This window comes from Anser brachyrhynchus (genome assembly GCF_964034855.1).
Source record: "Anser brachyrhynchus genome assembly, chromosome: 3".
Taxonomy (NCBI): domain Eukaryota; kingdom Metazoa; phylum Chordata; class Aves; order Anseriformes; family Anatidae; genus Anser; species Anser brachyrhynchus.
Window position 1 is genome coordinate 88,697,543 of NC_137696.1, and position 12,844 is coordinate 88,710,386.

Consider the following 12,844-nt stretch of genomic DNA (forward strand, 5'->3'; position numbering starts at 1 on the left):
ACGTTGCTTGCTCTATGCACTAAAATACAACGACCATTTTTGTACAGTGGCTAACATCATTCATTTTGTAGGGTTTTATTTTGTTTTCTGTTATTTACCCAGACAACAATTTCCCAAATTTTCAGTACTTATTTTTCACCGCTACTACGGAGAACATGTACTTAAAAACAAACAAAAAAAAGGACTCTGAATGTGACAGTAGTTTAATTTATTCAGGTTATGTTTTGCAGTATCTGAACATCACAACCTTGAGCTACAAGAAAGATTTCAGAAGTGTGTTTTTATGATGCGTGCTATATAATTAACAGAACTTGTCCTTACCACAAAGGAAACTAGCCTTGTTTAGACACAAACATGGGGAAAGAGGCTGATGAAGGAACCAAAGATAGATCATAGTAATTTAGACACATCAACACCTCCTATGAAGTTGGTGTATTTCTGTTTCTGTCTGACAACCCCTGAATTATTGGGAAATAATCTATTTTAGGAAGTCAAAGGGAAGAAAAAGCAGTAGCTTTACAGACCAGAACTGAAGAACTTCCATAGAAAATGGATGGCAGAAAAGCCAGTTCTGATAGGGCGTTCAGGACAACACCGCAAGAAGAGAAAAGGAAATGGAGTGCAGCATGACAAATTTAAATGGTACATAAAGATTTAAAAACAAAAACTTTAAACTTGACAAGCTAAGCAGACAAGATAAGGTAGTTCACAACTTGTAGTTGCCTTTTACACAGATAATGTAAAGAAATGAATAATTTGAATGACAGTTACATTTTTCAGATATTTAACACTAGCAACCAACCAAAGTCTTAAATAAATCAGCATCTGACAGACACAGAATGCTAAAGCAGAGGAGATAACAACAGAAGTGTCTCCAGAACAGGAAAGACGTGACCCAGAAATGAAGAGGTGAACTGGTTGTTTTAAAGATCTGACCACTGTTTTCCACTCTCATGACAAAACAAACTAACAAAAATGTACAAGTATGTATCTGAACTTGGTAACAATTTGATGGGTTTCTGGTAATATTTCTGCTGCCAAGATTCCTGTTTCTGAGTATTACCGTATGATATTTGACAGTGCTCCAGCTACAGAATTTCAGGCCACAATTTCATACTGTATGTACTTGCACGAGAGAAAAATACAAATTTCTGTAAACCAGAGCAGCTCTGTGACCAACAGAGAATTATGCCCAAATCCAAGACTTCATTTGTGAAAGGATTAACCGAAGATAACAAAGTTAAAAATATCATCTCATCTTTCCTTTATTTACATTCATTGCTAAGCACATTTTCTAAGTAAAGGCATAACATACAGTGATGCAAGAAATATAAAGCTCTAACAATTTCCTCTCAGAAACAGAGGAAATTTCCTTTCTGCTCTTTCCCACTTCCTCAGGAAAAACTTGTGAGCCAAGGTTTTTAGCATAATGTTTGTTTCTAAAAAATACCAACTCAATGAATCATCTTTTACAACACAAGATCTGCAAGCGATTCCTTACAGAAAAGACACCCATTTTGCAGACCTTTTCTTTTCAGCCTTTTCAAAACATTTAAAGAAATGGGGAACAAAGAAGAGACCAACTGTCATTTTGTGATTTGTTCACAATCAGTTAAGAGCAGCCCCAACACTTTTTCTTAGTACTTTGTTTGCTGATAACGCAGTAACCAAGTTAGCAGACAAAAGAATACTGCACGTATTTGTCAAAAAAAAGTTATCTGAGAAGAAAATGCTTCTCAACTGACAGCAGTTAGCGAATGCAGCAATTTATTAAGGAAGTAGTATCTCAAGTTGTTGCAAGTTTAATTGCTATTTCTGCTAAAAAATAAATTTAATAAAATGGTCAAATTGAAGCATAATCTCAACAGCATAAAGGGACATTTTCATTTTTGTTTTTTGATACAAAATTTAAATTACATGCCTCTTTCAGCACAGGTAAGTGGAATTCCAAACAGTAACCTGCTACCGCCCCTTAGACTTCAAAAGGTTTAAATCACCATTTCCACTGGAATGCTCTAAAATAATCAGAAAACATGCATTTTTTCAATATACCTTTTAGTGAGCAAGTGCCATTCGCTGCCAGTTGTTCTCACCTGATCAAAAAGATCTGTACCATCAGTTCCTGCTGCTTTCATTAGTTCATCCTCACCACCAGGATGATACTCCATGTACGGTGTGACATTATATACAAGTCCTGCAAAAAACGGAATATAAAAAAACATGAGTAACATTTCCACAACCACTGCAACTACTCTCCCAGCTCCAAAACCAGTGGAAAGGTTTGTGTATATTACACAGTGTAATGTCAAGCAACAGACATCTTCAGAACAAACAGCACGGCTTTCCAAAACCAGAAACAGAAGTTACACAATCTAATAGTGCCCAAGACATATCTTATTAAACAGAGGTGTCAATTCTACAGCGCCGTTCCACTTATCCCAGTGAACATCTAGCAAAAACGTGCACATTTAAGAGTTGAACAAAACAAACACCTGAAGGTGTTACAGTCTAGTTAATGGGTACGAGAGCCAGAGGCCAATTTGAGCCAGTTAGTGCACAGAATTGTTTTTGCTATCCCTTCCAATTAAATTACCACTGATGTGCTGTCACAGTGGTTTCCCTGCCACCCATCACCTATGGAATAAAATGCCTATGGGAAGAAGCTGTCTTCTCCAAAGAAAAACTGCTACCATCAGCAGCAAACTTTCCATTGTACAGATTCAGCAACATAAAAAACTAAACATACTCTATGCTCATTAAAGGCTGATAACACTTGTAACAAATCTGCCCCAATAAGAGGACTCAGCATTCTTTCTAAGCAAGTACTACACTTAGTAATTCTCGTGAGATAAAAAAAATGCTTCATAGGTCTGAAATAATGAAGTCTAATTAGTGTTGCTATGCAACCAGAGTAATTAGAGCTTGGAAAATGCTGCTATAAACATTTAACTACAGATTTAACTCCAGACACATTGCTGCTCTTGCAGGACTATCGCAGGTCTACCCAGCAGAATATTTCAAGAAATACAACATTATCAAAACAGGAAGCTACCAGAAGTGGAACTGTACCAGTGTTTACGTAATAAGTCTGTAACACATTAAAAAAAAAAAAAAGTACATTACTTCAGAGAAAGAGGTAGGCATTCAGCACTGGGTTGGGGGAGACACGTACTTGGGACACTCCTAGTTTGCAAGACCCCTCCTGGACAAAGAAAGGACTTTTGCATTTTACAGACCCGATCTTCTGATGGATGTATCCACTGTGCCATCTTGTGTGCAGCATTGACTACTGCACACAAGAAAACACACTACGGAAAATCCAAACAGTTAGGAACTCCTGAATATTAGACAAACGTTCAATTTACCATCTGACTTGCACAAGCAAAAGAAGTCTCATTTGTATACCCTTCACACTTTTTTTAAGCCCCCTGCCATCCCATTATATATACTTGCACCCTATATGACAGCTGTCTGATGAACAGCCTACTGGTTTTTGAACAGTTAGCTCCTGATTTTCTTCTTCACGTTCCTCTCAATTTCTGCTCTTTCCTAGAGAAGCACAGCTTAACTACATCAATGCAAAGACTTCATTTAGCTTTTCCACAATGGTGTTATTTTACTACTTGTCCTCATATCAGATCTACAGGTAGTCTATCAGGATTCTCAGTTATGCTGCTTTTATCTTCTTTAGTAGCTCCAGAACAACAAAAAGGGGGAGATGTGAAAAATTAGAGACAGATACAGAAGCAGTGTAATGGAGTTCTTGTAAAAAGAAGCCTCAGAGATGCAATCTAGGGAGAGTAAGAGATTAAAAACAAAACTGAGGCATTTTTAAGTGGTGATTCTGCCCTCAGTAGTAAATGTGGTTTTTTTTGAAAAGGATACAAACAAACCTCTACAGTAAAGAGGCTTTCTTTAGCTCTCCTCCCACTATAGTTTTGCTATTATGTGCAAAAGCAGTACATGGAGCATTAACAATGCTATTATTTTGCTCAAAAGCTAGCACTGAAGGACATTTTACTCGTACTTTCACTCTCACCCCCCTTTTTGACCCAACAACAAGAGTCACCTTTGTAAAGAACTTCTTAGCTTAACTTTGCTGGAGTTCAGAGATGACGTTATGTTAAATTTCTTATCAGATCAAAGAAGTTAGCAGTAACATGAAACACTTCCTAGAGGTGGTCACATTAGCCATCCTGATTTTCTTAATCTATTTTCATAGAAGTGTTATCTCATAGCAAATTTAAAGCAATATTAATGTATTTTAGCCTCTAAATGATTAAACTGTAGATCAAGTATTTTCCTACTTTCTCTAAAGACAACTAGGAACTTCATCTTCAGTACACAAAATACTCTTCTAGCCAGTGCTATTGCTCCAAACCACCTTTAGCACATTGTCATTGTACACCATGTAGTAATTCCAACTTTTGAGCTAAAAATTTCATAAAAGTAATAACAAATAGCATGAGTCAATTACCACAGATATTTGCTATGCCAGATACAAGCAACAATTGCTCTGTATAGCAATTGTCACTCACCTTTCCAAAATTGTTCTGAAGTAGTACATGGGCCTACACACACTTATTTCTCCAAGACCATCCTACAGATCTAAACATCTTTTAAATATATTTTTATGTCTCTAGATGCTTTAAAGCAAAAATCTTCAGCTGTTAAGGATAATTAACACTCCAGGACAGAAGACTGTAAATACAAGTCAGCATCTTATTCTTGATGAACCCTTGTTGCCTGAGGCATCACCTTGTTTTGTTGCTTGTTTGCCCTTTAGTTATAAGTACAGCAGAGAGGTTAAACAAAAAATGCAGAAGCACCATCAGAGCAACCAACCTCTTATACATATCCAGCAGTCCTCCTTTTTGTCGTGTTTGGCAAGCTCATCTTCAGTCACTTCAATTAGCCTCCCCTTTAAACCTGTCAAGTCCTTCCCGCTTTTAGTTAATCGAATCCAATCCATAAGGCTCCTTCCTGGTTTTAGAGGTACCTGAAAAATAACAAATGCACCAATATTATTAAGCTCTCAAGGAAGAAAAAGCCATTCAACACACTTTTCTAAGCTCCCAAGGAAGATGGGAAAAACAAGAAACAACACAACCCATAACCTTTACTGACATTTTGGAGCCCTACACAGCAGTAAGGCTGCTTAAGGAAGCTTCCTATCTCATAACCCAAGCAAGGGAATTCTCAAACATCAAATGTTTAGACAATTCTTCCCAAAGCAAACTTCAGGTACCCAGTCTTCCTGCGGCGGTAAAATGTTTTATCAGTGTCTTTTGGGTTATGTTCTGGAAACCTATGAGCTACAAAGAAGGGACATTTGAAAATCATGGCTAGGTAGGAAAAGGTTGGAAAGTTCACCTCCACTGCACTTAAGAAGACTAACTGCAAGCCCTACAGCAACTGGAAGTCTCACCCAGAGAAAGGTAGGGGAGAGATCTACTGGCTTACCAGGGACAGAGGCAGAACAAGACCTTAAGGATTTCTATCACCTTCCTTTCCAGCAGAATCAGAGAATGGGCACCCCTTTGCTCCAAACACTAACAGCGGAGAACAAGGACAAAGAATTGTGGTCTTACAAAACTTCAGGAAGATCAGAAATGAGAAGAGTTAAGAGAGCACGGGCATGAGTCATGCAGTGCTGCGCGGGTCTAACAGTTTGGGTCCCAAACTTATCGAGCTGGCTTTCCAAGCGAGGCCCACAGAGACCAAGTGCCCTCAGAAACATAACCAGCAGTTACACACAGTAACTCCGAGCTGAAAAGGCCCTGTCTCCTCAAGAGAGGAAAATGGCTGTGACCTGGAAAGGCTGCACAGGAAGGGTTTTACCACCGGCAGCCTTTAAAAGGAGAAGCAGGAGGCATTTTCCAGCTACGCAGCTGAGCCGGGGCCGCTGTCACCACCTCTCCTTCCTCCTTTAGGGCTCGGAGCAGCCCGAGGCGGGGCGGCAGGACGAGCCCTGCCGGGCTGAACCTCAGCGGGGACCCGACCGGCAGGGGAGGCCGCCGGGGCGGCAGCTCGCAGCCCCGCGGCCCGGCCCGGCGCTGGGCCCGCAGCCCCGGGGCCGAGCCGTGCCGCCGGGGGGAGGCCCCGGCCGCGCCCGAGCCCGCTCCCTACTCCCTGCTCCCCGCTCCCTACCTTGGCTCGGCCTCCCGCGGCCACCCGCTGCTGGGAGCTGGGCGCCGGGAAGGCCCCCGGCGGCACGTTCAGCATCCTGCCCGGCCCCGCCAGCCCCGGCGGGCGGGGGGAGCCGCGGCAGGGCGCAGGCGCAGGGCCGGGCCGGGGCGGTGTGAGCGGGACGGGGCGGGCTCGGTGCCTGCGGCGGGGTGCGGGCGTTTGGGGTGAGGGGCTGGGGTTGTGGCAGCTCCTCAACAACTGCTCCCACACGGCTCCGTGCCACGGGGCCCATCCCCCAGGAGCAAACTGCTCCAGCACGGGTCCCCCACGGGCGGCAGCTCCCCCCAGGCCCCTGCTCCTGCGTGGGCTCCTCTCCACGGGCTGCAGCTCCGGCCCGGGGCCTGCTCCTGCGGGGGCTCTCCATGGGCCGCAGCCTCCTCCAGGCCACATCCACCTGCTCCACCGGGGGCTCCTCCACGGGCTGCAGCGTGGAGATCTGCTCCGTGTGGGACCCGTGGGCTGCAGGGGGACAGCCTGCTCCACCAGGGGCCTCTCCACAGGCCGCAGGGGAGCTGCTGCTGCCTGCCTGGAGCACCTCCTGCCCTCCTGCTGCACTGACCTGGGGTCTGCAGGGCTGCTTCTCACTCCTCTCTCCCAGCTGCTGTCACACAACAGTTTCTTCCCCTTCCTTAAATCTGCTCTCCCAGAGGCCCACCAAGCATCGCTCCCTGGCTTGCTCTGGCCAGATGCAGGTCCCTTATGGAGCTGGCTCTGCTCTGACATGGGGCAACTACTGGGCTCTGCTCACAGAGGCCACACCCACAGCCCTCCTGCTACCACTCTTGCCATATAAACCCAATTTAGTAACAATACAGCTTAAATGAGAGAACAAGAATGACTTAAGACAAACCCCTTCATAAAAATAAAGACTAAACTGAATAACCATAACAAGTAGGATTTGGAACCTCCTCTGAATCTCAAAAGCAGCTATACTGTTTCTTTTCCATGTTAGAAAATCCTTCATAACAACACAGCATTAGAATACTTAATCCAATACGATTCCTTGACAAGCTTCCACATGGGGCACAGAGCAAAGCCTTCCTTGTTTCCTCAAGTTCTGAGGAAGCTACAAGACCAGAGCACTTAAAAAGAAGCCACAGTTCTCCACTCATAATATTGATGTCCAAGTTCATAGTCTACAAAATACTGGACCTCAAACAAAAAAAAATACTAATCAATACCCTCCCAGCCTAGAAGCAGGAATGGACTAAGACAAAAGAAAGAGGGTCAGATAAAGTTACAAAACATTCCAATTTTATTAAGAATAACTTACATACAAATAAATTATCTTTAAAAATACTATAATACATTTTTATATTAAGCTTAAATTAAATTTTAGAAGTATCCTTGGTTGGTCTTTCTTGCAGTCAGCAGTCTGATTCTGTTCTTGAGTCTTGTTCCAGGTCATCTTCATCATCTTCACTGTCCGAGTCTTCATAAAAGGAAATTGTAGCTTGAACTGGAAAGTTTTTCAGAAGTGCTTCAGCTTCCTGATATAAGTAATCATAGCACCTCGATTTGGGCCAAAATAGTCTGAAACAAGCATACAGGTCAATTTGCTTATTGTTATTATGTTCTACTTGGAGGCTGACAGACAAGAGACAGCAGTGAAGTTCTGTTAAACAGACAAGCTTTGCTACAGAGTGTTCCCCTCACATGCTTGGTCATGAAACTAATCTCTACATTTAACTAGAAAAATGTTTTCTTGATTGTGTATTTTCATCTGAAGAAAGAAAAATGCCCTTAAAGCACTAGTATTGCAGCAAAACTATTCTGAAGCCCAGGATCCACATCTGAAACTTACCACTCCAGTACCTCATTAACAGGATTCATGGGGATCTAATCCAAATAGCACTGCCCTCACCCGAACAATTGCTAGGGAATATAATGGGTGTCAAACAGGATCCCCCAAATATTTGGATTAAATTAGTAGTTTTATTAGTAATGGTCAATCTTGGATGTTGTTTACAATGGTCTGAAACAAGTCTCGAGGTGAAAAGAATGCTAAGTCTAAGAGGATCAGGCCTTGATATTTCCCCACAGTCTTATCTGTCCAAGTAGAATTATCCACTGACTTCTTATAGAAGGTGCCACCTAGGTCTAGACTTTAAAGTAATCCATGCTTTATCCAGAAATTAGCATAAAACAGCCCTTGTGACATTTTATTGTCAGCATATCAGCTAGTGATATTATTCCAGCTTATACACGCTGCTGTTCAACTCACATCCTCTTGCTTAGTATTTGGAGTAACTGCAAGAAATAGACAATGGAAGTCCCAAGAGCTCAGAGGCTGGCACAATGCAACGTAATTAAATGCTGACTACAGACTGTTCAAAATAGAGATACATTAAGGAAGAGAACTAGAGGGTTTTCTAGCAAATACAAAAATGCTTTCTAGCTTGCAGTTTAACAGAACACGGCTTCCTCTGCAGCACAAAGCACACTTGCTTTGTACCATCTCACTCACAGTGCTCCCTGCAGCATTCACTCATGCACAGGAGCTGTGTCAGAAATCAGCCAGCGTAACTGCTTAAATAGCCTGTGCTTCGGTATTTGACAGATGAGAGCCGAGATTTGGGAGAAAGCTGCATCTTACCTGGAAGAACTACCTGTGCAATAACACAAAGCACCTTGCAACAACCACTAGTGCTTCTGAATACAGATTCAGCTGAAAGTTTTACTCATTTTTCTCAGACTGACAGTGCAGATACCATCATTACTGTCACCATTAAAGCACCAGTTACACGAGCTTTTCTCTTGGCAGTGCTGGCTTGGTTCATACCCTCTCCTCCCGGCACTCGCTCCCACACCTGCACTGGGAGGATACAGGCACACCAAGACAGCCTAGGGACTGTCCCTCACACAACCTTTTGTAACCCTGGGCACAAAACTGAGTAGCAGGGTGCTTCAGCCAACAGAACAGCTCCCCAAACCCTGACAGCTTACAGAGCGACTAAGCCCCACACCACAGAAGCATGCTGACAGCTTAAAGCTCAAGCAAACCCACAAGTGCTGGCAACCTGCACAAGGGCCTGCCGGCCAGAAGAGCACCGAGAAGAGCCCCAATCACCCAGAAGCTACCTTAACGCCTACCCATGGATAAAAAACAAACAAACAAAAAAAAAAGGGTGGGAGAAGCGCCCTGCCAGCCCGTCCGCAGGCACTTACCTGACGGGGTGCGCGTACTGCGCCAGCTTGCGGGAGCCTTGCGCCAGCCCGCAGGGGCTGCGAGGCTGCGGACGAGAGAGCAGAGGTCACCCCCGCGGCCGGCCCGGCGCCCCCGCCACCCCACCCCGGCTCCCGGCAGCACGGCAGGGCTCCCCGCAGAGCCGAGCCGAGCCGCCCCACTCACCACAGCGGGGCCGGGCAGCCAGGGCCTCCAGAAGGGCGCGGGGCTGCGGGGCGAGGGCAGGGCCGTGAGGGCCGGGCCGCTGTGATGGCGGCGGCGGCAGCAGCAGCGCGGGGGGGACGAAGGGGAAGAGAGGGACGAGAAGCCCCGGGGGCAACCGCAGCGCACCCCGCCGACCTCCATGCTCCGCCACACAGCTCCTGTCACCGCCTCGCCACTCCTCACCCTGCCCGGGGCTGCTTTTATACCCCGCGGCGGCGGAGCCCACCTCCCCCGGCTCGTCTGCCAGCGCCATCCACAAAAAGGCGCCGCCGTGTAAACGCGGAGCGCGGACGCGTGCATGCCCCAAATGGCCCCGAGGGGGGGGAGGTTTGGCGACGGGGTGTTAATCACACTCCGGAGGACACATGGCCGCTGCCCGGCCTCGGGAGGAGCCCCTGTGGGAACGGGGGGCGGCGGGAGGGGCGAGGCGAGGGGGCACCGGGCGTTATCGCCCCGGCCCCGCCGCCTCCAGGGCAGCCCCTTGGCCTTAAAACCCTGATCCTTTATCCCCAAGGGTCCCCCGTGCTCGGACACGGAGGAATTTCACCCCGGGGTGCTGGAGAAAACGCCACTTGCAGGGGTCCTTGCTTCCTACCCCGCCACCTCCCGATACTCCCCGTGGCATGTCCCCCCTGAGGTAGCATCCTTAGCTAGCACAGCGGCTTTTTATAGGGTATTTTTACCGAGGAAACGTGCCTTCTTTTATTCTTTTTCATATGCGCTTTATACGGCTGCCAGCATCAGATGCTCTTGCTACATGCACGAGGCTTTATGCCAAACTCGTACCGTGTTCCCAGTACCGAGGGAACTCGTTGTTATTTCTCTTTTTTATTTCACACCCCCTCCCCCCCCCCCCCTTTTTTTTTCTTCTCTTTACAAGATTGCAGTCACTGATGCATGTGAGCAATAGTAGTGATCACATATAAGAGCTAGTAAATAGCAGTAGTACCAGCCCTGGGGAAGCCAGGCAGGTTGGAGGGATGGAGCTGCCCTAGTTCTGAAGGAGAGCTTCAAACCCCGTTAATTTATCGCCCACTAAAAGACTCACGCTACAGTCTGAGGCACTGTACCCCGTGGAATAATATTGTACCTTCTTCAGCTTAGCCATAAGGAGTGTGTCCACCTTAGCACTGCCTAAGGATAGCCACAGATAGAAGGTGACTTGTGCCTTCTCCACGGTGTCTTCAGCACAATCCACCTCACTAAATGGCATTAGCAGTACCTGTGTAAAAACGCTGCACATTAGAAGTTTTGTGGGAAATGTGGTCATTAATTAAATATGGCAATAGCATGTTTTCAGGTCTTTAAGTCTAAAACAGATGTAGGCTGAATTGTCTTTCTGAAGAAAAGCAGCCTCTTGCTATTAAAGAAATACATGCAACAGTGCAGGCTTTTAAACTTGTGCATGCTGTGGTCCGTTCCACCTTGAGCAGCGAGTGTATTCTGTCGTTTTGGAGGTTTATACTATTTGACCACGTGGAAAAGTTCATACTGATTATAACTTTAGAAGTAATTAAAGGAAAATGTAGTTCACAGTGAAAAGTCCAACTTATTAGAACCTTAGGGTTAAGCCAAATGCTTAAAAGAATAAGATTTCCTGAATAATTTTACTGCACTGTTACGTTTGTAGATGTCTGCATTTTTTCCCACCTCGTTTTCACCGTGGCCTAAAGTAAGATTAACTAAAATAAGAGTGAACAAAAGGCTCAAACTGCTTGTAAATATTCATCCTACAGTTAGGAGAAGCAGAGACTAGAGGGAAGTAGCTAGTGCAGTAAGTTCATCATAAGCAAGATTGTATCTAATTTTTTTCTGTATCCAAATGGCTGCTGTGAAACTTTGTCAGAAGATGTGAAGTGTAAAACAGATGTTTCAAAGCTGTCTGGTGGCAGATTCTTCTTTTGCCTAGATGAAGTAAGAGCAATAATTTCTGTAGTTGGTATTTCTCTTTCGAGAAATAAAACACAGGCTGTACAAGAAAAGAAGGAATAGAGGCACGGTTTGTTGTCTAAAGAAGAAAAGCAGAAACATCCACTCATCCGCCATATTAGCAGCAAGAATAGAATAATAGAACTCAACATCAGCATTATTTGTTTGATAAAGCATAAAAGTGGGTATCAACGTGTGCAGTAAAAGCAACAAAAAAAATTGTCTTTGGCCAATGGCCCTTAATTGTTTCAGAATTCTCTTTAGTATCTGCCCAAAATGAGAAAATGTCCTATGAAGAAAGTGTGATTTACCCATTAAAAAACAAACTGACACAGAGGTGTTGAAAGGATAAGGGGAAAATAATGACTAGCAGCTGTTGTTCCCTCTGCATATTTTCACACTATATGACTCTTCTTGGCCCTACAGTTTAGTAATGCAGTCCTGTTTATTGACAGAAATACAAATGTCTGTCTTTGCAATAATGACTTACTATCATTGACACCATGGAAAGAAAGAACCCAATATTACGCCATATTCCAACAGACCTTGAAGTATAGACTAAAAATGTTAAAACAAGGATAAAAATTGATTTAATTTTTTGTCATGTTTGTTGTTTCTTCTTCAGCTTGTGCGCAGAGCAAAAGTAACAATGCATTTGTAAACTACGATCTGAGCTGCACTTTAATTGTGCAGAAACCATTGTTTGCAGGAGCTACAGTAACCAAACAAGGAGTTGGTCAAATGAGAGTAACAAACACGCTTGAATATATACATAATTTTTTACATTTAATAGCAGTTCTGAATTCAACATGAAGTCTGATAGAGTCAGTCTCCTCACGCATTCTTGCTTCTTCTAATTAAAACTGTGTTCTCCTTTCTTTTTAAAGAAGTGTAATTGCTGAGCTGAAGGTTTTTCTTGGTTGCACATGTGTAACTAAACAGCCTTTAGTGATGTAGTCAGGAGTCAGGGGTCAGGATCCAATACATTGTGTTGTAAATATCAGAATGGAATCAAAACTGAAAAAAGGTGTTGTATGCTTTTATTTACTCTCTTATGCAATAATAAAAATGTTTGTGTATCCCATCAGTTCACAGCTTTTTGAAAATATCTCTCAAGGCCATGAATATTTTATTTTTTTTAATTATTTCCACTTGTCACTTTCCAAGCAGATCATACCTGAAAACTTACAGGGTTCAATTTTATTTAGCCAAAGTCTAATTATTATATGACTTATTGTGTAATTACAATTGAACAATTGCAAATGTGATAAAAATAACTCTTGCATGATCATTCTGGATTTACAGCAGTAGACCTAAAAACATGATTTCGTTTTC

The 12,844-nt window shown here is 43.9% G+C and overlaps 2 protein-coding genes across 7 annotated transcripts in view; both read right to left on the reverse strand.

Annotated features, from left to right (window-relative positions):
* The window catches only part of LOC308192276 (cytochrome b5 reductase 4-like), a 191,591-nt gene that overhangs the window by 29,375 nt on the left and 149,372 nt on the right, over positions 1-12,844 (reverse strand). The window contains exons 1-3 of one of the 6 annotated variants that reach the window (XM_080585659.1): positions 6,749-6,902; positions 4,846-4,999; positions 2,094-2,194 (exon numbers count right to left, since the gene is read on the reverse strand). In XM_080585659.1, the coding sequence (XP_080441785.1) occupies positions 2,094-2,194; positions 4,846-4,972 (228 nt within the window). In that variant the 5' untranslated portion in view covers positions 4,973-4,999; positions 6,749-6,902. Of the gene's footprint in view, positions 1-2,093; positions 2,195-4,845; positions 5,000-5,463; positions 5,527-5,591; positions 5,951-6,150; positions 6,308-6,748; positions 6,903-12,844 lie in introns of those variants that run through there. The other 5 variants (XM_080585657.1, XM_080585662.1, XM_080585660.1 and 2 more) reach the window with 5 other exon arrangements.
* RIPPLY2 (ripply transcriptional repressor 2) lies at positions 7,422-10,200 on the reverse strand. Its single transcript, XM_080585672.1, has 3 exons — positions 9,542-10,200; positions 9,358-9,422; positions 7,422-7,722 (listed from the first exon to the last, which is right to left on the reverse strand). The coding sequence occupies exons 1-3, from the start codon at positions 9,878-9,880 to the stop codon at positions 7,557-7,559; spliced, it is 570 nt and encodes a 189-aa protein (XP_080441798.1). The 5' UTR covers positions 9,881-10,200; the 3' UTR covers positions 7,422-7,556.